The sequence below is a fragment of the Gobio gobio genome (assembly GCF_949357685.1).
Source record: "Gobio gobio genome assembly, chromosome: 2".
Lineage (NCBI taxonomy): Eukaryota > Metazoa > Chordata > Actinopteri > Cypriniformes > Gobionidae > Gobio > Gobio gobio.
The window spans coordinates 16,479,809-16,506,844 of NC_137098.1; the positions used below are offsets into that span (position 1 = coordinate 16,479,809).

A 27,036-nucleotide genomic window follows, 5' to 3' on the forward strand; every position below is an offset into this window, starting at 1 on the left:
AGCAAGTGACTGGTCATAGCCTACTCCCACTGTAGGGGGGAAAAACATGCTGGTAAAGTGAAGCAGCCTATTAATTTATTTCTCTAAAATGCACGAAGCAAGATTGACTGCTGCCTTGCTGCGCAATAAGAGTCGAACCGCCCGCCGATCATGTCTTTATTATCATTAGAGCGGCTTCGCGTGAAAGCACCTGCATCTCACAACGTAAAACACAAGCAAAACCGCATCGATGACACACCTTACGCTTATATTCTGCCAGAAAAAAGCATGTAGGTTTTGACAGTCATACAGGATAAGAATCCATCGATAGAAAGCTCGTTCCTCACATAAATTCATATTTTTACAGAAAACCATTGTTCAGCCGTCATGTCGATATAATTTCATATAGCCCTTACGGATGACTGTGGGCAGAATAAATTTGTCCAGACCGGCGGTAATAGCTCAATTACCATCTCATCCGTGTAAAATGAAAAGATAGCCTACCATTGCATTTTTTTTCATTCATGATTTTTCTGTATTAAATAAATCGCCAAAAAGTCATCAGGATTTATGTGAGACCCAAATGCACAGAACTCTTCGTGTTTTGTCGATTAGGAAATGCTGTCATTGCTTCATGCGTTTTGTTAATAAACATATCTGAAATAGAGCTAAGTGAGAAAATGTAATTTCGAAAATTTCTTGATATCCTTACCTGATAACAACCGCCCACTCTTGAAGGAAGTCGACTGCAAACAATGCGGACTATAGTGAGGTCAGTATTGAGCGGAATCAGCGGCTGCGCATAGAGAAGAGAGCGGGTCTAAACAGAGGCATTGTGCACATCAAAATCAAATACTCTTTTCCTGATTTTCTTTTTAGCAGACGCCTCTCAAGGTTTCCCATGTAACCCTCTTTACTTATTTCACGCCCGTGATACCTTGCGGTGGAAACCCCAGTACTGCCAAGTGTTAAGAAGAGAAAGATATGCTCCCAGCTAACCAAAAATATGCCCTACGAACGTTTCGTTAACGTTCCCATTAAGTTAAGAAGACATTATTTCTGAATGTTCTCTGAACGTTTTTTTTTCCTTCTTCTTGGTAATGCGAACGTTAGGGCGTAGGGGAGAGCGGGGCACAACATAACGCTTTTTTTACTTTCTCAGTTTGTGTAAATCCACTTGGTTCAGAGTATTTCTTTTCCCCCCACATTAATTGCACAAGTGTCTCGTACAATTATGTGGTTTTGTTTGTATACTTTTTTCTTGATTTACCCTGAAAGAATGGAAGTGAAATGTGACAACATGCCCCATAGGTGGGGTGCATTGTAACGAGGGGCACATTGTAACATGACCAAATGACAGCTTAAAAAGTGACCTGATATAATAAAATAAAAAAATCTAAGACAAGCTAAAATATTTTGTAAATAAAATACAATTATTAACTTTTCAAATAAAATAATGGCATATTTACTAGTTGCCATATCAACATTATTTAGGAAAACATTGTGTCTAAATTTTAACATCTTTGGAAGAGATCACTGAACATTTATTTAACCGTAGCAAAAGTACATTTCTTAAGTAGCCTACATTTTTCATCTGTTTTTTGTGTTTATTTAAAATAAGATAAAGCTGATATTATTTTAATCTTATCTGTCAGTTAACAGTTTATATAGTTCTTTAATGCTGATCTAACCAGCAGAAGACACAAGTAGGGTTTAAATCACAGTTGTGCAGGTGGGGCATGTTGTCACACTGCTACATTGAGCCCCTATTATTATATTCTATACTTTTATGAATTTCTCAAGAAACCATGAGAAAAAGGTGAATAAAGACTATGATTGAATGCTGTATAACTGGGTTTTGAGGTGTGTTTGTTGTCAAACTCAAAAATTAGTTTATGTGTAATGATTAAAAAACTAAAAGTTTCGTCATCCTGGCATGTGTGGAAAGCGTTAAACCGTGTTACAACTAACCCCGCGTTAGGTTGTGCCCTGCTCTCCCCATTCCAATTTTGCAAACATTATGGGAGTGTTTCTTTTGAATGTTCTCTGAGGGTAACACTTTAGTAGCCTACTGGGGAACACATATTCACTATTAACTGCGACTTTTGCCTCAATAAACTCCTAATTTACTGCTTAATAGTTAGCTGGGTAGTTTTTGTAGCGTTTAAGTTTAGATATTGGGTAGGATTAAGTGATGTAGAATAAGGTCATACAGAATAAGGCATTAATATGTGCTTTATACATATAAACAGCCAATGTATATGCATGCTAATAAGCAACTTGATAATAGTGAGAATTGGACACTAAAATAAAGAGTCACCAAAAATAGTAGCTAACATTTAAAAAAGGCTAGATGAATGTTCAACTAAAATGTTTTAGAGTGATAACGTTTTGAGAAATGTATTAAAGACCAGATAACTTTGAACAAATGTTCTATTAATATTACTGGAATAGAACCTTGCCAGAGCTTTAGGGTGGTTCTGGAGAACGTCCCCTGTTAGCTGGGGTTTCGCTTCAGAAGGCCTTTATTAACCCCCCGGGGCCATGTGGATTACTTTAATGAAGGATAGATGCACTTTTATGGACTTCACAACAGAAACAGCCATTCACTGCCATCATTAAGCTTGGAAGAGCCAGGACATTTTTAAATATAACTCAGATTGTATTCGTCTGAAAGAAGAATAAAAAGGGTGTCAAAATTGTACCTTTAGGGGTACAACAGCTTGTCGCTGGGGCAGTACCCTTAAAAGGACATATTTTTACCACAAAAAGGTTCATAGTAGTACCTTATTTATACTCTAAGGTACTAACATGCACATTTTAGGAGTAAAAAAGTTACACACATAAAAAAAAGGTTCTATATGGCACCAAAAATGGTTCTTGGCTCGTAATCATAGGGGAACCTTTTTAAGTGCTATATAGCACCAATTTTGGTGCTTCAGTGGTTCTTCAGCGGTTCTACACCGGTTCTTTGACTAAGGTGCTATATAGCACCTCTGAAGAACCGCTGAAGAACCACTGAAGAACCACTGAAGCACCAAAATTGGTGCTATATAGCACTTAAAAAGGTTCCCCTATGATTACGAGCCAAGAACCATTTTTGGTGCCATATAGAACCTTTTTTCTTTTAAGGGTACTGCCCCAGCGACAAGCTGTTGTACCCCTAAAGGTACAATTTTGACACCCTTTTTCTCTGTGACTTGAGGGTTAGTAAATCATGGGCTAATTTTCATTTTTGGGTGAATTAACCCTTTAAAACATGATACAATAAAAATTAACAATAAAAAAAAATCTACAATAAAAAATTTGCAAAATTCTGCAAGTCTGCCGAGTTGACAGCCAAAAGAGCAGACTGAGTCACTTCTCTCAGCATCTTGCACAATGATGGGGAGAATCTTCAGGCAGATCTTTTGAGTATAGCTTGAAGGCCTGTGGGGAAAAAGCTGTTCTCAGTATTTTCGTCCTTGGATGGATGCTTCTGAGAGCTCCATGTAAAACTAGGAATGGATGTTGTCCTTTACAATGCTTTTTTATTTATTTATTGCACTGGAGAAGATCAACATCATAGACAGTGGCATTTTTAGTTTAAGTGTGCTATAAATGAAATGAAAAGCATGACTTGACCAACATTCTTACACCAGTGAAAGAGTGTGTATGATCAGAAATGAGACCTCAAAAGTTTGTCCTTGACGGAAATTGGCATGAACATCAAATGTAGATGTTTGCTTAAGTCTCCTGCTTCTCAGAATTTTATCCTAAGAAAAATGTGAAAACCACTCTCACATTTGTCTCCTAAAGTTTAAGAGATCTCAACGCCTTTTGTTATAAGCTAAAGACTCTGATGCTCCCACATTTTTTTTCTTAAAGAATTTTCAAAAATGAAAATTCTGTCATCATTTACTCACCTTCATGTCGTTCGAAACCTATATGACTTTCTGGTGTGGAACATAAAAGATGATATTCTGAAAAATGTTGGTAACCAAAAGGTTTCGGTTCCAATTGACTACCATTGTATTTTCTGTCAATACAATGAAAGTCAATGGGACCCAAAACTGTTTGGTTATCAACTTATCTTCTTTTACAGTTTTTCTCCATTGGTTTGGCTCCATTGGTCTTGAAACAGAAATTACATTCTCAAAACAACATGGACAAATCTCCAAACCACTTGGCAATTGTTCACAACAGAATAGCTTTTCTCATTAATTTCATAAAATTGCAAATGTCTTAGTACATGTCTCAATGTCTCAGTACATCTTTGCAAATTATTAAGTACAGGTAGCCTACATTTAGCACAATTTCCAAGTGAATAGATCTTGTTGATCTATATTGATTGTTTGATTCTCAGTCTAATGGTTGTTCGTTTCAAAACGTATCAGCGTCATTTCATTGTATAAGTCATCACAAGCACAATAGTCTGTTCAATTGTCAAAATTAGTCAAGAACATAATACCATGAATACCATATATGAATCCCTTGGAAAATTTGATAAATGTATTACAGCAATTGACAGTCAGGTGAAACTAGAACTTGACTAATGAAGGAGGACTTTCACACATCTCAGATGACCAATCAAACGGTATGTTTAGTTACCTGACAGGTGCTGTCCATGACTGTGAATGCTGCCAAACATATATGTAAAGAGCTTGACCATGCAGGACCAGTACAATTTCTGAACATGGAGGCACCTGGCCAAGTATATGAACAAGGGCAACTGCCTGCTTGAGGAAGAGGAAGAGTGAGGATGAGAGGGGGAGCCTGTGGAGGAAGAGGGGAAGAGAGGGGAAGGGGGGATGAGAGGGGTAGAGAGGGGAAGAGAGGGGAAGGGAGGATGAGAAGGGTAGAGAGGGGAAGAGAGGGGAAGGGGAAGAGGTAGACCTGGAGTAGGATGTGGCCAAAGAAGACTGGGACCAAATTTATCAGATGCAATTCTACTGATTTCTCATGGGTTGACATTGAGAGAGGCTGGACAGAGACTTCAGCCCAACCTCAGCAGAAATAAAAAAAAAAACCTTTGAAAATGCATGAATGAATCGAATGATTTTACAAATGTGGAGAGAAATAAATATTTTAATCAATATGCAGTACTGGTCTTGTGTGTACTGTTTGGTCAATATATTCATATACTTTACTCTAACAATATCTCTGAAAAAAATAAAAACCCAGATTATATCATTAGAAAAGTAGAATTTTTTACAATATTACAAGTGTTTACAGTAAGATTGAGAATAGCAGCGTGTGGATGGCCAGGAGGGTGAGGACGGTAATTTTCATAGTTTTTTTGTTTGTGTGTTATATTACAGTAAATTATGCTGTATACATTTTCTTTTTACTCTGATTTATGGAAGTTACTTTATGTGTGTGAATAATAATGGTTACAATTTCCTTGGCAGTATGAGTGCAATGTGTGATGTCAAACCTTGGAGGCTACTCTTACCCTAAAATCCTATTTCTTTTTTTCAGTTTTATACACAATTGTATTCTGTTAGCTAGACAAAAATGAAGAACTGGGCTAAGACTGAAAGGTGGACATGAGGGATATTTCAATGGTCCTCTGCCATGGTGACAAACATCTAAACATTTTGACTTGCAGTACTTACACAATGCCAAAGGGACGAAGCATTTTGGGGGCACTGACTGTTTAAATGAGAAGGAAATTTAGTTTTGACACGAGTGAACTGTTTTGAGAGGGGTATGAGCGTTTGCAGGTGAACCATGGTGTGTTGCCGAACCATCCACGTTATTTTGGCAAAAGCACCAAGAGTGTTGAGAATGTGCGGTCTGTTTCAAGAAATGAGCCAAAGCAATTGAGAAGGATCTTTGCCATTTTCGTGCCATTTTACTATTTATATGGGAAAGGAATTTAGTTCTGAAGCATGAGTGAACAGTTTTGGGAGAGATGTTAGCTTTTGCAAGTGAGCTATAGTGTTGTGCTGAACTGTAAGACTGTTTTGCCAAATGATCTTTCAATTTTGAGAATGTAATTTCTGTTTCAAGAAATGAGCCAAACCAATGGAGAAAAACGTCTCGGTTACGTATGTAACCCTCGTTCCCTGAGGAGGGAACGGAGACGTACGTTAGTGACTAACGAATGGGGGTTTCGCTTAGAAGCCAATCATCTTCGAGTATTCAACAGCGCCCAATGGCAGTGCCAATGCCATGGGCATGCGGAATTTGCATGCGTAACTCCGCCCCACCTCGTGGGTAAATAAGGAAGTACGCTGGCAACATCGCATTATGTTACTGCTGCAGGAGCCAAGACTGAACTCCGCGTTCCAGGCAGCACAGCTGACGTGGCAAAGGAAACGTACGTCTCCGTTCCCTCCTCAGGGAACGAGGGTTACATACGTAACCGAGACGTTCCCTTTCGTTCAGTCACTACGACGTACGTTAGTGACTAACGAATGGGGGTTCCAATACAACAACGCCACTCAGCTGTCATCCAGTGCCCTGCGTAAGTGTGAGTACCCTGTCGTAAGACTAGTACGGACGAAGGACTCCCACTTATCACAGGATTACCAAGGTACACTGGGAAGCATATCCCAGTGAGGGAATGCCAAGATGCCTACCCGTAGGGAGGACTTAAGAACACACATATGACCCGCTAAGGGCTGCATATGGAAGATCTCTAGGGTACCAGCCGAAGGTGGATTTTTAACCCTAGGGGTGGCAGGGACTTGCCAAGGGAAAGACACCTGCTCGCTGAGGAGGCTTACGGTGGAAATACTCGTGTGGGGGTCGCCGGAGGGGAACCATGCACACGGAGCACCTGGCCGGACATGAGGGTCTGGGCTCGAAAGGGCAGACTGAACTGATGTCGGCGTGAGCAGTGCTGGAGGAGCTCGGGGCTCTCGGGGAGCTCACCTGAGGGAAAATATCGCACGTATCCAGTCCTTGGAGTGGAATGGCGAGCAAGCGAAGACACCTGAGCCTGGCCCATACCGGCCACCCGTAGGGGCGAGTACATAGTCGGACACTGGCTCCACTCTGAGATTGTAGAATCTGGCGAATGTGTTGGGTGTCGCCCAGCCTGCAGCTCTGCAGATGTCTGTTAGCGAGGCGCCATGCGCTAGAGCCCAAGAGGAGGCCACACTCCGGGTGGAGTGTGCCCTCACACCAAGGGGACATGGTCGACCTTGCTGCTGGTAAGCCAAAACAATGGTGTCCACTATCCAGTGAGACAACCTCTGCTTTGAGAGAGCACTTCCCTTCCGCTCTCCACCATAACAGACAAAGAGCTGGTCTGAGGTCCTGAAACATCGCGTACTGTCTACATAGGCGCGGAGAGCGCGTACTGGACAGAGCAATGCCAAGGCTGGGTCTGCCTCCTCCAAAGGCAGCGCTTGCAGGTTCACCACCTGATCTCGGAACGGAGTGGTGGGAACCTTGGGCACATATCCGGGCCGGGGTCTCAGGATCACGTGAGAGTTAGCCGGCCCGAACTCAAGGCACGCTTCGTCAACCGAAAATGCTTGCAGGTCCCCGACCCTCTTAAGCGAGGCCAATGCGGTCAGCAGAGCCGTCTTCATAGACAAGAACTTAATCTCAGCCGACCGCAAAGGCTCAAAGGGAGGCCTCTGCAGAGCACTTAAGACTACTGAGAGGTCCCAAGAGGGAACGAGAGGAAAGCGAGGAGGATTCAGTCTCCTCGCCCCCCTCAGGAACCTGATGATCAGGTCATGCTGCTTACTTACCTTTTTGTCTCCCAGGAGATCGTGGTAGGCAGATATTGCGGCCACATACACTTTAAGGGTGGAAGGAGACAGCCTTCGCTCCACCCCCTCCTGGAGAAACGATAGCACGGACCCGATCTGGCATTTCCAGGGGTCTTCTAGGCGGGAAGAACACCATGTGACGAAGAGGTTCCACTTCAACGCATAGAGACGTCGCGTAGACATAGCTCTAGCGGAAGTGATGGTAGCGACCACCGCAGGTGGAAGACTACTCAAACCTGCCGCGTCCCGTCCAGAAGCCACACGTGGAGCTTCCAGAACGCTGGACGCGGGTGCCAAAAGGTGCCCCGTCTCTGAGTGAGGAGGCTCAGAGGAATAGGCCAGGGAGGGGCTGTCGCAAGGAGGATAAGTTCTGAGAACCAGGCCTGGCCGTGCCAATACGGGGCGACCAACATGACCTGCTCCTTGTCCTCCCTGATCTTGCACAGTACCCGTGCAAGGAGGCTCACTGGGGGAAACGCATGCTTGCGTAGCCCTGGCGGCCAGCTGTGCACCAGTGCATCCGTGCCAAGGGTGCCCTTGGTCAGGGAATAATACAGGGAGCAATGGGAAGAGTCCTGGGAGGCAACAGATCTACCTGTGCGTCGCCGAACCGTTCCCATATCAGCTGGACCGTCTGGGGGTGGAGTCTCCACTCTCCGGGGAGAGGCTGAATCCGTGAGAGCTCGTAGGCTGCACGGTTCAGGTCTCCTGGGATGTGGACAGCACGAAGGGACCTCAGGCGCTTCTGACTCCACAAAACGAGATGGCGGGCGAGTTGAGACATACGGCGGGAGCGTAGACCGCCCTGGTGGTTGATGTACGCTACTACGGCCGTGTTGTCTGTCCTGACTAGTACATGTTGACCCCTCAGCAACGCTCGGAAGCGGTGCAGGGCGAACCGTACTGCCAGCAACTCGAGGCAATTGACATGCAGAAGGCGCTGGGGTCCTATCCAGAAGCCCGCGGCTGCTTGTCCATTGCACATGGCACCCCAGCCCGTGGATGATGCATCTGTTGATACAACAAGATGCCTGGAAACTCGTTCTAAGGACACTCCGGTCCGTAGAAAACTGAGGTTCGACCACGGGGTGAGAGTCTGTAAGCAGGCCCGAGTCACTTGTACCCGGAGCGTGCCAGACCGCCATGCCCATCTCGGGACTCGATCGCGTAGCCCGTGCTGAAGCGGTCTCATATGAAGCAATCCGAGCGGCGTCACCGCGGCTGCAGATGCCATACGCCCCAGGAGCCTCTGAATAGTTTCAGTGGAACCGCACTCTTGCCCTTGATTTGACGAAGGGAAGTCAGCAGAGACTGCGCACGCTCGCTCGAAAGCTGCGCGCACATGGCGACCGAGTCGATATCCATACCGAGAAAAGAGATCCTCTGCGCGGGGCAAAGTTTGCTCTTCTCCCAGTTGACCCGAAGGCCCAGACGGGCTAGGTGATGGAGCACCAAATCTCTGTGTCCGCAAACCTGCTCTCGAGAGTGACCCAGTATGAGCCAGTCGTCGAGGTAGATCAGGATGCGAACCCCGTGCTGCCGAAGGGGCGCAAGGGCTGCCTCGGCAATCTTCGTAAAGACACGAGGGGACAGAGATAGCCCGAATGGTAGAACTGCGTACTGATATGCCCGCCCCTCGAAAGCAAACCGTAGGAACGGTCTGTGTCGAGGTAGAATGGAGACATGGAAGTAGGCGTCCTTCAGGTCGATCGCTGCCAACCAATCGTCTGGACGAACGCATTCGAAAAGGCGTTTCGCTGTCAACATCTTGAACGGAAACCGGTGAAGGTAACGGTTCAAGACGCGCAGGTCCAGGATCGGTCAAAGCCCACCGGTCTTTAGGGGTACAATGAAGTACAGGCTGTAAACCCGGAATTCATCTCGGCTGGAGGGACAGGTTCGATCGCACCCTTCGCCAGTAGGGTGGCAACCTCCGCTCGCATGACGGGGGCATTGGCCCCGATCATAGTGGAACGTACTCCCCGGAAGCAGGGAGGAACCTGCGCGAACTGAATCGCGTAGCCGCAGCTGACTGTCTTCGCGACCCAGTGGGACAGCCCTGGAATCTGAAGCCAGGCTCCCAGGAACTGCACCAGCGGGGTCAATCGGACTACAGGTGTACCCGGTGTGGGGCAGCGATGCAGCGTTACCGACCCGGACAAGGGAGGCTGTTGGGCGTCCCGGTGTGGGGGTGCGGTTAACGGCTGCGTCCTGACAGAGGAGACCAGGGAAGGACGCGCGTTCCACTGGGGTCTGCTCTGCCAGGAGGCTGGCGACAGAGAGGGATGCGAGTGGCGGGACCCGTGGGTGGCGCGCACTGTCATCACCGGTCTCTGGGTCCTCAGAGACAGGGACATGAGTTCTTCCCAAGCGCTGCTAGCCCGGGGGCCAGCAGCGGAAGGATTTTTCCCCCGGCCCTCCACCGGGGGAAGGAGAGGTCCTGCTACCATCCCCTGGGAAGAACTGGAACCCATCTCTGAGTTGTCCACCTCCAGCCTGGCGTTTAACCAGGCTGGGGAGCGGACTGGGCGTCATCCTCAACCACCTCCACGGCGCGGCCCGGGTGAAGGCTGCTGCTGGGGCCGGGCGGGAGGAGGGAGGGCGCCCTCGGCTGCGAGCGGACTGAGGCGACTGAGCCGGCGGCTGGTGCAGCAGCTGGCCGCCGGGGCAGTACGTGTTACAGCCTCAGTCTGCTCTGGGGCGGCCGAGAACCGTTGGGCGCAGTTCTCAGCCGCGCCGCCGAAGAGGCCAGCCTGGGATATGGGTGAGTTGAGGAGGCGGGCCCGCTCAACGTCCTCCACATCACCAGGTAAGGCCAGGTGTTCTCCCGGACCACAGCTGTGGACATCTCCCGACCCAGGGAGCGTGTGGCCACCTTCACCGCCCGGGGGCGGGATCAGTTGCGGCACGCAGCTCAATGAAGAGCCCTGGGTCGGCTCCACCCTTGTGCATGTGCAAAGGGGCGGCGGCCTGCCCGTAGCTCTGCAGGACCACGCCACCGAAGTAGACGAGCCCACAGGCTTTGGGAGGGTGCTTAGGACAGCCACACCACGCCACGTCAAGCCCTCTGTGGACACCGTAGTGCGCAACAGAGAGTTCAACAGTGGGGGTGAGGGGGCCCCAGTGTACCCTAGGCCGCGGCCCCATCAAGGGCAGAGAAGGTGGAGGAGGCCACCAAACGATCGCGGGAAGCACGGGGACTTCCGGGACCGCGTGATCTCCTCATGCACCTCGGGAGCGAAAGGTATTGGGGGCGGGGCCCAACAGCTGTCGGGTGCCGTCCCCAAAAACCAATCGCGCAACCACGAGCACTCGCGACTGGGCGGAGTTCCACACCAGCGCGAGACTCGCGGCTGCCCAAGATAACATGGCTGTCAACTTTAGGTCGTATCAGGCAGCGCTGACACACCCGGAGGCGGAGCACAACTCCTAATCGTCATCCCCAAAGGACTCCAGCCCACCTTGGGATGCGGCGATCGACATCTCACTGCTATCTGGAGCGTGAACGAAACGAACGAGGCATCATAGATGGGGCCGCTGTTTCAGTCCAACACTCGCGGGTTTAAGCAATGTGCGAGAGGGGGCGTGGCCCGAGGAATGATCGTCGGGGTTCTTAATACCACGGCACCGCACTCAGGTCACCCTGGCCACCAGCCAAAGTACCACCTCTCTCGGAGACGGTAGATTGGGGTGTGGCAGAGGGGACTCTCTCTCCTCACGGAGATCACTGAGTCTCGACCGCAACATCGCGATGGTCACGTTCCCGCAGTGGGAACATGACGCATCCACAAACACTGCCCGAACGTGCTGAAGCCCAAACACATCGAGCAGTGAATGTGCCCATAGACAGCAACGGAGATCGATCGCACCCGGAAATGCACGGGCGAACCGTCTTGAAAAAGACGTGCCACGCGCAAGCTCTTTTTGTGAGAGGAAAGCTCTGCAGAGTGCCGAAGCGCCCAGGGAAACACACACACAGCTGTTGCAGATCACTGCACAGATCAGCAGGCAGGCAGCATGAGATCGCTGGAATGCGCTGTAACACCAACACCCTGGAGAACCGCTGGTCTCGAAGACTGAAGAGAAGACTTCAGAATTCAGGCTTGTAGGAGTGAAGAGATCCTCTTGGCTCCAAAGCAGAAACATAATGCGATGTTGCCAGCGTACTTCCTTATATACCCACGAGGTGGGGCGGAGTTACGCATGCAAATTCCGCATGCCCATGGCATTGGCACTGCCATTGGGTGCTGTTGAATACTCGAAGATGATTGGCTTCTAAGCGAAACCCCCATTCGTTAGTCACTAACGTACGTCGTAGTGACTGAACGAAAGGGAACTGTAAGTTCCACAGAAGAAAGAAAGTCATACAGGACATGAAGGTGAGTATATGATGCCAGAATGTTAATTTTTCTTCACTATCCCTTTAAGTATCATAAGGATTTCAACTTTACAAACATCAAGACAAATGTCTCAAGAACACAAACATCTCTTAATACTACCATATAATATTGATAAATAATACAATTATTCAAGGATTGAGTCATAAGTATCATCAGCAAAGAATCCTGGATGACTGAATAAAACTTCTAAAAGTCGCTATGAATAAGGGCACTGACTTCTTGCAAGAACAAATGATGTTCCCTATATGCACATAAACTGTGCAGCTCTATTCTCTTGAAAATGAACAATTAAACGTAATTCGGACAGTATTTCCTCCTCATTTCATTCTTAATATAAACTTAAACTTTGAATTTCATGATCAGTGTTTTTTACTGTACATTTCACATTATCTCATTTTCATTCATCCACTACATTTCATTCACACACATTCCATACATTGTCCTATTTGAAATTGCTCGTTCAGCATACAGTGATTATTTGTTAATGATTTAACAGAGGAAAACATGACTATTTATTTAAATAAAGAAAAAAAGGTTATGCTACTGGCACTGGTACACTAACATTTGTTAAATGAGAAAGTATTCTCATACACTTATTTAATCTCTTTGTAGTGTGTATAGAAAATGTGCTGTATATACAATCCAGAACTGCTTTATAGATAAAATGAACTAATTTAATAATTGATGATCTTTACAACAGAACTGAATCAACACTAAACTGACTTCAGCTGCTGCTGAACAATGACACTATTTTCTTTCAGAGCTGCTGTACAGCCAAAATGAACTCTGTTTGCATCATTGGATCCTTTATCTATTACTGTGAAGCTTGTCTGGTCTCGTGACTTGACTTGACAATACAGGGCTGGATTTCCCGAAACTAGTGCACTCTAAAAAATGCTGTGTTAAAAATAACCCAAGTTGGGTTGAAAATGGACTAACCCAGCAATTGGGTTTTTTAACCCAGCGATTGGGTTGTTTTAACCCAGCAATTGGGTTGTTTTAAGCAAACATTTAACCCAACCGCTGGGTTAAAACAAACCAGTTGCTTGGTTAGTCCATTTTCAACCCAACTTGGGTTATTTTTAACACATAATTTTTTAGAGTGTGGCCACCACTGTTCTTTACATCTATAAAGAATGGCCTTCTTCCTGCGTCTATAGGCCTACGAACATAATTCTGCTAATTGAAGTGTTTTCTTGCAAAGAATACAATTGTCATTACATTGATGGCTGTTAGCTTTTTAATTATATTATCCAAAGGTAGGCTACTACATCAGCTGGCAAACCATTATGGAGTCTATTTAAAGGGAATGATTGTAGAGGGGAGTTTGGTCAAACTATGGCAGCAATACAGCGAATAGTTGTGCTAAATCAAAGACAGTGCCGTCCGTGGAGCCATTTCTATGTGCACTTCATCCGTGAAAACTTTAGTCCCCTGGCTACCATGTCAGAAGCTGCAATTAAAAAAATAAATTCAAATTCAGCAGCTTTTAGATCTTGTTGGTCCGACTTTGTCAAGAGAAACTTGACGTAGCGCCCCGAAATTCAGCTGCTGACGCTCTCCTCTTTCTTTCTTTTTTCTCGGCTATGCTGTTGATTATAAGTTTTGCGTGTTGCGCCTTGATTGAGTAGGTCATCCAATAACAGAAATTAGTGATTTACACCAATAATGTAATGCGGGCAATTAACCCTGCTTGTGGAGTAAATGAAGACTATGGCAAAATATATTATGATATATATATATCGCCATTCTGCCAGTTAGTGTAGTGGGTTGATACATGATACGTTTGGGTATAAGAGGTTGCAGGTTCGCACAATCATTTCAAAATTATATTAAATATCCACGGTTTTGGATTTAGTTCGCAATTTGGATTACATTTATAAGATCTCAAGAGTCCTGATAAATGCAATTTTAACTATTTCTGAGGTGCTTCTATTCTAAAGAACACCGCTTTCTCACATAACCCAATTAAACAGCCCCTGATACACTCTTAAAAATAAAGGTTCTTTATTGGCATCTACAGTTTCATGAAGAACCATTAACATTCATGGAACCTTCCCATTGCACAAAAAGGGTTTTTATAGTTGATTCGTTAGATTATTTAAGTGCTTTTCACACCAACAAAAAATTTTTTTTAGGAGCTCTTCACTCAAAGATTCCTTTGGGACCCTAAAAGGGTTCTTCTATGGCATCACTGCAAAAGCCTCCTTTTGGAACCTTTATTTTTAAGAGTGTAGAGTGAATAATCTATTTTTTAGCAATTGATAAACTAATTCAGCACCGCCGCCACGGACAGCACCTGCTAACGTCGCACTTAGGAAGGTATACCTTAAGCAACCTCCTAAGATCTAGTTCGGGGAACACGCCTAGAAATGGGATACCTTTAGTTAAGTTATACCTTTAGAGTCTTCGTAGTGCGCTAAGAGACAACGTTATCAGGAAATGCAGCCCAGGACATTGAAGATAAATGTAACCCTTGATATTCAGATATGCATAATGAAATTTAAAGAATAGTTTCAGTATTTACAGTATTTCTGTAATTTTGTTATGTTACAGCCTTATTCTAAAATTGATTAAATTATTATTTTTTTCCCTCAATTATACAAACAATACCCCATAATGACAACGTAAAAGTAGTTTGTTTGAAATTTTTGCAAATTTATTAAAAAATAAAAATCATTCTTCTTTGCAAGACCTCTCAAGCTCCATCAGGTTGGATGGGGAGTGTCGGTGCACAGCCATTTTCAGATCTCTCCAGAGATGTTCAATCGGGGTCAAGTCTGGGCTCAAGCTGGGCCACTCATGGACATTCACAGAGTTGTCCCGTAGCCACTCCTTTGTTATCTTGTGTGCTTATGGTGGTTGTCCTTTTGGAAGATGAACCTTCGCCCCAGTCTGAGGTCCAGAGCGCTCTGGAGCAGGTTTTCATCAAGGATGTCTCTGTACATTGCTCCATTGATATTTCCCTTGATCCTGACTACTCTCCCAGTTCCTGTCGCTGAAAAACATCCCCACAGCATGATGCTGCCACCACCATGCTTCACTGTAGGGATGGTATTGGCCAGGTGATGAGCAGGGCCTGGTTTCCTCCAGACATGACGTCTGCCATTCAGGCCAAAGAGTTCAATTTTTGTTTCATCAGACCAGAGAATTTTGTTTCTCATTGTCTTAGAGTCCTTCAGGTGCCTTTTGGCAAACTCCATGAGGGCTGTCATGTGCCGTCTGGCCACCCTACCATACAGACCTGATTGGAGGAGTGCTGCTGAGATGGTTGTTCTTCTGGAAGGTTCTCCTCTCTCCACAGAGAAACACTGGAGCTCTGTCAGAGTGACCATCGGGTTCTTGGTCACCTCCCTGACTAAGGCCCTCTCCTGATCGCTCAGTTTGGCCGGGCGGCCAGCTCAAGGAAGGGTCCAGGCAGTGGCGCCTCCAGAAATTTTTCATAGGGGTGGCCAGATGGGGCCACTTAAAATCTTGGGGTGGCACACCAAAACTAGAAACCATAATTTCAGAATTGTATTCTACTGGTGTAGTAAACCGGCCTGTAGAAAACTATCAGAAAGACTTAAGGAAACTCCTACTGATATACTTTGGTTTATTGTGTTATATTTAATGTTACTAATTATATAATGTGCATAGACTAATAACAGTACAGTTAACATTTTGAGTTGCACAACAATTCTGTTTTATTTTGCAATTATATTTGGCATAAGGTGTACATTTATTGCAAACAAAACAGTTACTGGGGAAAAGCAGATACTGGCAGATACAAATAAAAGCATCCTCCTCCTCATCCTCACTATTAGGCCTACTAAGCCTCTCTTGCTCCCCTGCCATCTCTTTCGCTCCTCCTTCTGTACTTTTCTTCTTAAAATAAGAAGAGATGTCTGTGGACTTTCTCTTCATTGTCTGAAAATTGACATAACATGCACCAGCTAACGATGTTAGCTAGGTAACGTTAACTCTTGTCAAAACGTGTCAAAGACACATCAAAAAGCTGCTGTAACAGTATACTGTAACCATTTGGCACTTAAAAAGCACGTCACGACACATAATTCCCCGTCTTCTTTTACTAAAGAATATTTTTTTGACTTATTTACGGTAGTCTTCTTCGTCTTCTTACTTCTTTTGAAATTGTTGACTGACGGGCACGCGCTGACCTGTACTGTTGCTGTCTGAGCGCGCAACAGCGGCATCGGGGGAGGGGCGGGGCGGGCTGTGTGTGATCCATAGGGTGTGATCGAAGGTCTAGAGCGGCTTGCCTGCCTGGCTGTGCATTAGGGATGAAATGCATGACTGACGCTACTAAAATTTATACTGGCCATGGGGTGGCCAGTGGGGTGGCCAGGAGTCGGCCAGGGGTGGCCACGGCCACCCCTGGCCACCCCCTGGTGGCGCCACTGGGTCCAGGTGGTTCCAAACTTCTTCCATTTACGGATGATGGAGGCCACTGTGCTCATTGGGACCTTCAATGCTGCAGAATTTTTTCTGTGCCCTTCCTCAGATCTGTGCCTCAATACAATCCTGTCTCGGAGATCTACAGACACTTCCTCAGACTTCATGGTTTGGTTTGTGCTCTGACATGCACTGTTAAAGGGTTAGTTCACCCAAAAATGAAAATTCTGTCATTAATTACTCACCCTTATGTCGTTCGAGACCCGTAAGACCTCCGTTCATATTCGGAACACAAATGAAGATATTTTTGTTGAAAGCTGATGGCTGAGAAAGGCTTCAGTTAGGCCTCCATTGGCATTCAGTACACTTATACTCCCAAGACCGATAAAAGGCACTTAAAATGTCGTTACAAAGTCCATCTCACCACAGTGACTCTACAATAATCTTACGATGCGACGACAATAGTTTTTGTGCGCAAAAAACAATCTAAATAACACCTTTATCCAGCTTGTTATTGCCTTCCGCGTGTGCCTCCACACGAATATGACGTAGCGCCGGGGCTCGGGATTCCATGAAATGCACACTCTAACCCCATTTTGAGCACTACGCCGAGACCTAAAGCACGATCAATGTAGAATCCAACAGCTGAGATACGCGCGTCTTCCTCTGATTGTAAACAAATCACTTCTGGGTCATCTGTCCGAACGCCGGATCTGCGTCATATTCTCGCGCATGCGTCGTGGAGGCACACACGGAAGGCAGTAACAAGTTGGAAAAAGGTGTTATTTTGATTTTTTTTTGCGCACAAAAACTATTGTCGTCGCATCGTAAGATTATTGTAGAGTCACTGTGGTGAGATGGACTTTGTAACGATGTTTTAAGTGCCTTTTATCCGTCTTGGGAGTATAAGTGTACTGAATGCCAATGGAGGCCTATATGAAGCCTTTCTCAGCCATCAGCTTTCAACAAAAATATCTTCATTTGTGTTCCGAATATGAACGGAGGTCTTACGGGTCTCGAACGACGTGAGGGTGAGTAATTAATGACAGAATTTTCATTTTTGGGTGAACTAACCCTTTAACTGTGGGACCTAGCTTATATAGACAGGTGTGTGCCTTTCCAAATCATGTCCAAACAACTGAATTTACCCCAGGTGGACTCCAATCAAGCTGTAGAAACATCTCAAGGATGATCAGTGGAAACAGGATGAACCTGAGCTCAATTTTGAGTGTCATGGCAAATGCTGTGAATACTTATGTACGTGATTTTTTTCGTTTTTTATTTTTATTAAATTTGCAAATATTTCAAACAAACTTCTTTCACTTTGTCATTATGGGGTATTGTTTGTAGAATTGAGTTGAAAAAAATAATTTAATCAATTTTGGAATAAGGCTGTAACATAACAAAATGTGGAAAAAGTGATGAAATACTTCATGAAGCGTTGTGAATACTTTCCAGATGCACTCTACGTATAAGAGAATGACCACTTAGTATTTACAAACTAATCTCTGTCAGAGCCATAGTCTTGTGTGTCTTTCTTCAGTTGAAAATAAATTATGTTTTTTGTGGAAAACATTCAAGGATTTTTCTCCACATAATGGACTTTGATGGCAACCAATGGTTGAAGGTCCAAATCAATGCAGTTTCAAAGGGCTTGGGGCTTTAGAAGCTGAGGAATAGGGTCTTATCTAGCGAAAGATGGATTATTTTCAAAAAAAAAGAAACATTTATATACTTTTTATATACCTTTCCGACGTGATTACGTAATCTGTGGCGTGCCGCAGGCAGAGCAGCGCAAGATGAGCAATTTAGGTTCAAAAGTATATACATGTTTAGTTATTTTTGAAAATTACAGATTGTTTGGCTAGATAAGACCCTATTCCTCAGCTGGGATCGTGCAGAGCCTCTGAAGCCCTTGCAAGCCCTTTGAAACTGCATTGATATGGACCTTCAACCGGTTGTTGGTTGCCATCGAAATTGGAGAAAAATCCTGGAATGTTTTCTTCAAAAACAATTATTTTTCAAAATTTATTTTCGACTGAAGAAAGAAAGACATGAACATCTTGGATGAGATGGGGGTGAGTAAAATATCAGGAAATTTTCATCTTGAAGTGAACTAATCCTTTAAATAAACATTACATAAAAAACAGACCAAATACAAGAGAGACCGTCTTCAGCCAGATGGAAGTGGATAAATATTCTGAATGTTCCGATCCAATCTGACTTCTGACCTGCTGTCTGAATCACTCTTCGTTTGTTGGCCAGAGGAGAACTGGCCCCTGACTGAGCCTGATTTCTCCCAAGGTTTTTTTTCTCCATTCTGTCACCTGATGGAGTTTTGGTTCCTTGCCACTGTCACCTTTGGCTTTTGGCTTGCTTAGTTGGGGACACTTAATATTAATGTAGTAAACAGTGCTCCCAGGTTTTAAGTCAGAACGCCGGCTCATTATTGGCCGACGCTGTTCACGTGAGCACCACTACACATGTGTGTGATGCAGATGCAGGAGCTAGCCAATAGTGAGCCGGCGTTCTGATGTAGAATCAAGCGCTGCACTGTGTTTACTACGTGGACAGTGTAGGAAAATGATGTGAAAGAGAAGAGATTGTTGAATAAAGTTGTTGTTTTTTGTGTACAAAAAGTATTTTCATCAACTTTATAGCAGTGATGTTTCTGTGTTTGTTTTAATTTTAGTTAAGTTTTAGTAATTTTGTTTTGTATTTGCCATTTTTATTAGTTTCTTTTTAATATATATATATATATATATATATATATATATATATATATATATATATATATATATATATATATATATATATATATATGTGCGTGTGGTGTGCATGTGTGTGTGTGTGTGTGTATATATATATATATATATATATATATATATATATATATATATATATAGTTAAAGTTTATTTAAATACTGCAATATTACATTTAAAACTGAACTGTCCATTTTGATTACATGGTGAAGTTATTGTAGACAGAACAAGTTTTAATCAAAAAATCAGATTTCTGCAGCGCAATGTAACAGCCAATATGCCTCAATAAAATGTAGGAATATTGCACTTGTTCTGTCGCTTGGATTCAACTCGGCCATTGGACAGCAAATCCTCGGTAAACGAAGTGTGGAAGATTTCGAGTCATGTGACTCGTGTCATTTCAGCTCCACATTAGTTACAAGTTTTAACATGTTGATAACCCAAATTTTAGTTCGACATCTGTGAACACCGGTATAAATTCATTTTCATTTGACAGATCATTCACAGAGCAAATTCCTTCTTCATGCGGCGTCCTTGGACTGAATCAGATGGTGATTATCTGCGTTTATCAGATTTGCATTTTGCATTTTTTTCCTGGTATCAACATCAATTAAACCGGTGGATAAAGTCGGTAGCCTATTTCAGTTCGACTGTTTCTAGCCCTAAACAACGCGTAGAGCTATAGGCTAAATCTTTGCAATAATGTCGTTACATCTGCAAGATGCACGCATTGGAAGTCCATTTCTTGCTATTAAGCTTTTAGTACTGGTTTGCTGTTGCAGTGCTGTAACATTACAGACACGTTCACCATTTTGCCTCCTCGTCAAATCTGAAGACGGGAGTTACCAGGTTAGTTTTCTCACACACTCACTGGACGCTTCAGCATCTCCGCTCTTTTACTGGAGCAAGTGGACATCAGAGAAACGCGTTGAAGATTGTTTCATGAGTAGCGACGGGACGCTGGTTACGCGTTATTTGTCACTCTGCCGTGAAGAGCGCGCTTATGACAATGCCGAAAAATCACCTTTCCGCTTCAACTTAAGTGCGCTATTGGAAGATGCCAGTCTGTGTGAAACGAAGTCATATTTCAATTTCACTTTGCATAAAGAAGACGTAAACCAAGGCCAGCAGATGGATTCAAGAAGAAAGAGTCGCTATAAACGCGCATGGGTTTTCCCGGGAACACTTTGGTGTGGACGAGGCACAAGCGCCAATAACTATGAACAATTGGGTAGGTCTGCATCCATAAGTTGCTATTGTCTTCACCCTAATAAAGGTTAGCCTACTTATTGGCATTGATGGTTCCATTGAGAAAACGTCCATAACCTTTCCATATCCCAAAAGGTTCGTTATAGTGAATTATTAAAATATTATTCACACTAAGAAACTAAGAAAAAAAAGGTTCTTTTAAGAATGTTATACTTTAAGAGTGTTAATCAGTAATGTTTGTGTATTCTATTTAGAAGATGCACGTATATGAACCAGCATATTAGATCTCTCAAACTTTGATAGGCGGTAGCCACATTCTGCCTACAACAAATCACAGTTAATAGCAAATACAAAGAGTTCTGTTGTTACAACCTACCCCACTACTGGGTTGAGTTGTAACACTAGCTGGGGATAGATGTAACAATGACAGGTAATTTGCTGAATAGGATCCATACTATCCAATTCATTTATTGAAGAACAAAGAATAATAATCAGACAAAAACATTGTATTTATTTTAGGACTTTAAATTTAGAACCAAAACAATTGCTGTGCGTGTTTGAGTGTGTGCACTGTATTCCTGTCACATAAGGGTTCAGTAACTAGCTTGCCATCTATTTTTATGTGAATTTTGAAATATCACATAAAAAATGCAGAAATACCAATATACGCATAAATTACGTATGAGCTCAATTGAGGCAGATGATTTTTATTCGAAAAAAAGACATGCACATAAACGGAAACACATTTACCAAATAAATCTCTTGATGCGCAACAAAAAACTCACGTGACTTTGCCTCAACTGAGGACAGGATTGATAACTGGTTGTAACATTTTTAATGAACTGTCCCAATCCCAAGCAGCCATAAAATGTGTTTAACATGTGGATTTGAAGTTAGCATTACATTATACTAGAGAAATTGATACTTTACTTGTAGATGTAAATAAACAATGATAAAACATGTTACTTTCTTTCCTTAAAATCATAATTTGGTCATAAAATCTACAATGTTGCTCACAGTCACACACCACTTCTCCTGTGAGCTCAAAAAGGAGATGGGAGTGTATGATATTTATGACATCACCAGTGTACTGTACGAGGGTCTGTGGCTCTACCATTAATGTTGCAGTCTCATGCAAAAAATAATGAAACTCTTTTAAAATATTAAAAACATTATTTTTTTACAGATATCAACTTTATCGGCGTGGGAAAAAAGCAAGAACGATTAGAAAGAAACTACAAATATCAGGCTCTATTTTCTTTATTTGCTACGTATTAAGTGGTTTTCCTGAGAGCGATAAATCAAAGTGCAGTTTTCCTGGCAGGGTCATGGGTGGGTGTGGCGGACTAACTGTGAATGTATGGCATGTTCTCGAAAAGATGTGGGAGGTCCCGGCAACATAACCTGGTTATTACAGTTAATACTAGCTATGCCGTGTGTCAGTAAATCAATATAATTTCAGAGGGTGCCATAGAGTTATACATGACAGTTAAGAACGGAAGAGTTTACTGTGCAACAAATAACTAAAAACAGAAGTGCACCCTGCACATTACACTTTAGTGAAATGTGACAAGATGTATTACATTACAGATACAATTACAGATTTGTTATTTGATTATATATTGACTACATTTTGTTCTCTTATCTAGGTATGTTTGTGCATGCAGACAGATGCTGCCGAGAACATGATCACTGTGAGCATATCATACGCTCCTTCTCTGTGAACTTTGGTGTCTTCAATCCCACCCTCTTCACGGTCTCCCACTGTGACTGTGACCACAGGTGAGCACATAAGCTCTGGGGTCTTTCACATTCCACAGATGAGAGGCATTTTCAGGTCCTCAGGGGAGACTCTTTAGAGTCATAACTCATCCTTTCTGTCTCATCTTTCACCTCATGTATGCTATCCTTATATAACTTGTATGATATCTGACACTGAGTGTTTTAATAGATAAAGAATATATTTCTGACCACATTTCAGCTGTACAGCATGTCATTTATGTAGAAAGGCCTTTCTTTTGATGTGTAAAACTTTAAATCTTTTTGAGGCATGACAACTTCTAACCAACTACATAGCATAAATAAACATTTTAAGGTAAATACTCAAAATTTCAACATAATTGAGTGGTGACATGGGAACCAAATAATTTAATGCAGTTTAATTTAATAACAGCTTGCATAGCACATGCTTAAAGGGATAGTCCTTGGTGTGTATGACATTGTTCTTCCAGACGAATACTTTCGGAGTTATATTAAAATGTGTCCTGGCTCTTCCAAGCTTTATAATGGCAGTGAATGGAGGACGAAATATTGAAAACCAAAAAAGTGTATCCATGCATTATAAAAGTAATCCATATGGCTGCAGGGGGTTAATAAAGGCCTTCTGAAGCAAATCGATGGTGTTTTTGCAAGAAAAATATCCATATTTAACACGCTATAAAGTAAAACATCTAGCTTCCGGCAGACCGCCTTCCATATTCAACTTACGAAAAAAGCGTAACTGGCACGACGATGATGTTGGACGTAGCGTAGCGTTTTGAACTGCGAGAGGCGTTACACTTTCTTCATAAGTTGAATACGAATACTGTCTGGTGGAAGCCAGATATTTTACTTTATAACGTGTTAAATATGGACATTTTTCTTACAAAAACCCATTGATTCACTTCAGAAGGCCTTTATTAACCCCCCGGAGCTATGTGGATTACTTTTATAATGGATGGATGGACTTTTTTGGTCTTCAAATTTTGGGCAGCCATTCACTGCCACTATAAAGCTTGGCAGAGCCAGGGCATTTTTTAATATAACCGATTGTATTCGTCAAAAAGAAGAATGTCATATACACCTAGGACCATAAATACGGATCAAATTTATGCACTGAAAGTTGCTTTAAATAAAAGTAAAATCCTAAATGCATAAATGTAAATACACAGAGCATGTTTTTAATGAAAGGGTTAGCTGACACTGAGATGCAAAAGAGAGATTTTTGACACTATCATGCAAATCATATTTATTTCTGTCATGTATCTTACTGTCTCTGTTAGATTTAAGCAATGCCTTCTCAATGGGAATGACACCATCTCCAACATGGTGGGCTACAGTTTTTTCAACGTCCTAAAACTCCGCTGCTTTGAGCTGATTCAAAGGAAGCAATGCACACAGTACAACTGGTTTGGAATGTGAGTGCAAGGAATGAAATTATGCATTCCAGAAATTATGCTTAATGCTCCTGTTTATTATTATCCATTCTGCATTTTTGCTTGAACTGTAATTGTATATAATTATATAATTCACACAGCTGAGATTCACATATTTTGTAATTTTTGTGCTGTCTACATTGACATAACCAAATTACTCACATAGAATAATTTGCATGGCATCATTATAGCATGTTCATAGTCAGAGATATACTTATATTTGTTTGGACATTATGATTTTACAATCTAGGATGTGTTTCTCTGTAATAACATTGTGTCAGAGGTGGGAGAAAGTTGCCCACATTGAAGTCATAAGCAAATAAGTAGTTAAGTCATGTCTCAAGTTGCAGTGCACAAAATAAAACAAGACAAGTCAAGGCTATGGCTCACCTCAAGCGAGTCATGTTGAGTCCTGCGAAGAAAGTCACTCTCAAAGTACCATGCAGAGGTTACTTTTCCAAAGCACCTATGAACTCCTTGAATAATATAGCTCTGAGAAAAAATGACTGATGCTTTATTTGAAAAATACTTCTATTAAACAATTTTAGAGCAATTTGCCACGTTTAATGTGTGAAAGCAGCTATTTTGTCTATTATGCCTGCACTAATCGACTGCACTGCTTGAAACCCTGGTTGAAAATCCTGTTCTTGTTTCCTCAGCCATTTTCCATTTACTAACTTGTTAATTGTAATTTTTTTTGAAGTCAATCACTTTTTACAAAAATGTTGACAGCAGTATGTTAAGTTTTGTCTATTGGCCTCTAGCCCAGAGAAACATTATGCTGGTGTAACTGATTTATGAATCTCTCTCTCTGCAGGTGCACAATGGTTCAGCTCGCACATGTGGCGTTATTGAAAGATTCAACACCGTACAATTCCACCAATCTAAGTAATGAGAAAAGTGCCACAATTGACCTTTCATGCAATGAAGTGCCAATCAAATTGTCACATAGTGGCAAAAAAAGAACCTCTAAATCTAAACGAGTTAGACTGACAAAGGACCAAAAAAACTGCGCTCCAGTGGACTATACAAAAGAAGAAACATTTCAGCTAAGTCAAAAATTGGTGAACCCATTTGAAAAACGGAGGAAAACAAATGGACATGGAAAAGGAAGAAAAACTATGCAGCCAAACTCTTTGTTGACATTTACACTCTCTCCCCAAAGGAAGGCATTCAAAGAGAAGCAAATGATAACTCAAAAGTTCAAAATGGAAACTATTCTTCAAAGCATCCACAGGACATCAAAAGCAAGTGTCACTCACACACCTTCAACCTCATCTGAAACGAAATTACTTTTGGTTCAAAAGACAATGGTCACTCAGTCCAAACAAATATCAGCAACTAAATCAGGAGCAAGGAAACTTAAAAAAAAGAGAAAAAGAGGTAAAAACAAAACCCAGAAAAAAAAGAAAAGAGACGGAAGGAAAAACAAATTCAAACCCAAAAACAATGATGCTCAATCATCAGAAATGCAAGGATTCTTATCTTTTAAAAGATAAGAGATCTTCAAACAAAAGCATTAGATTAAATGATGTGTGACATGAGAAGGGCTTTTCACACTGAGATTAACCCTGGGTTGTATAGCGCCTCAGTTAAAGCTGCTCGTGAACCGATTATCTCTTCCTTGTAGTTCATTGATAAGCACGAAATAAACATGAATGAACACTAAAAGAAATGTTATTTCAACCGCGGAAAGACGCCATTACACCGTTTTTCCAAGTTCGAGTCCACCAACGTTAATCTACTAACTCTCCTGACTGCTTTGTCTGACAAAACGGCAGATTCGGCGATGTGATTGGTCAGATCGCCTGTCAACCAAACTTGCGGCGAAGGGTGAATTTCGTGCCTCCTGTTCGCAGTCTTTAGACAGTCATGGAAATCAAAGATATGTAAAGATGCCAGATTTGACTGCTCCAGAAACATTGATGCGTCTGCCATCTTGAAAAGAAAAAATCACTTGCACTAATAAATCAATGAATTTTCATTAAAAATGTCACAGCATTGTGCAGCCTATAACTGCAAAAACCGCTAAGCTACAATTAAAAAAATGCTGGGTTAAAAACAACCCAAGTTGGGTTGAAAATGGACTAACCCAGCAGTTGGGTTGTTTTAAGCAAACTTTAACCACTGGGTTAAAATGACCCATTCACTGGGTTTAAACAACCCAATCGCTGGGTTAAACCAACCCATTCACTGGGTTAGTCCATTTTCAACCCAACTTGAGTTGTTTTTAACTCAGCATTTTTTAGAGTGTATAAGTTCCATATGAAATGGGATAACCTTTCAGGGGTTAGAATGTGCTGATTTGTATTTTTATGTATAACTCAATATGCAATATCCATCTACAGAATTATCAATGATAAATAAAATTCTGTGAAAATCATCTGCTAATATTGCAGATATAGATATTCATACATGTGAATAACTAGGTTGCAGATGCACAGTTAACTTGCTTTTGAGCAGTCACAGACCGGTTTGACCATTCCAATATGGTGGACTTATGGCTTAAGTTTAGCACACCATAGAAACAGGGTTTAAGAATGTGCAGTGTGAAACGGCAGTTTATGAATACCCAGGGCTAATTGTTAACCCTGGGTAAATTATTAGCGATGTGAAACGATAACGTCTTAGGGTTACGTATGTAACCCAGTTCCCTGAGATGTGAACGAGATGTTGCGTCATTGCGTTGGCGCTATGTAAAGGTCTTCAGCGTGTGCCGGTGTCTGAATTACGTGTACACACGCACCATTACCATTGGCCATGGACAAAGTCAGGTGATGCTACATAGTACGTGACTACATCTATAAAATGGTGCCTGAACATTGCGTCACCAGATTAATTTGTCTGAAGAAGCCGAAAGTACTTGAGATCCTGGGGTTGAATTCACATCCACATTGTAAAATCTAATGAATGTGTGCAGAGGACCAGCCTGCCGCAGCACAGATATCTTGCAAAGGCGTGCCTTTTGCCAATGCCTTTGTGGCAGCCACACTCTGAGTAGAATGGGCTCTGACACCTAGAGGAGAAGCGATACTGCGCATCTCGTAGGTGAGAGAAACCGCATCTGAAACCCAATGTCAAATAGTCTGTTTTTTAGTGCCGGAATCTCTGTTGGACCCCCTAAAACAGATAAAGAGTTGATCGGTTTTAGGCCACTGATCTGAGCTATGGACATAAATCCTAAGATTCTTGGACTGGACATAATCTAGTCTCCTGCTCCAAAGAGTCAAACGGTGGAGGGGAGAAGGCTTGAAGAACAACTGGATAAAATGATGATGAAGGCACCCTCTTAAGAGAAGTTATAGCTATTATCAGAGCTAACTTAAGAGTCCTTCTCTGAGGCTGACTCCAAAGGTTCAAAGTGAGCATCTGACAACCCTTCTA

General features: G+C 42.7%; 1 protein-coding gene across 1 annotated transcript; it reads left to right on the forward strand.

The window, feature by feature from the left end:
• Window positions 1-19,657: 19,657 nt before the first annotated feature.
• Window positions 19,658-26,649, forward strand: LOC307118044 (group 3 secretory phospholipase A2; the record flags this gene model as incomplete). The annotated part of the gene is made up of 5 exons (XM_079803374.1): window positions 19,658-20,480; window positions 22,108-22,240; window positions 23,500-23,634; window positions 24,470-25,035; window positions 26,573-26,649. Exons 1-5 carry the CDS (start codon window positions 19,952-19,954, stop codon window positions 26,647-26,649), a joined length of 1,440 nt encoding a protein of 479 aa, XP_079659500.1. The 5' UTR covers window positions 19,658-19,951.
• Window positions 26,650-27,036: the final 387 nt, after the last annotated feature.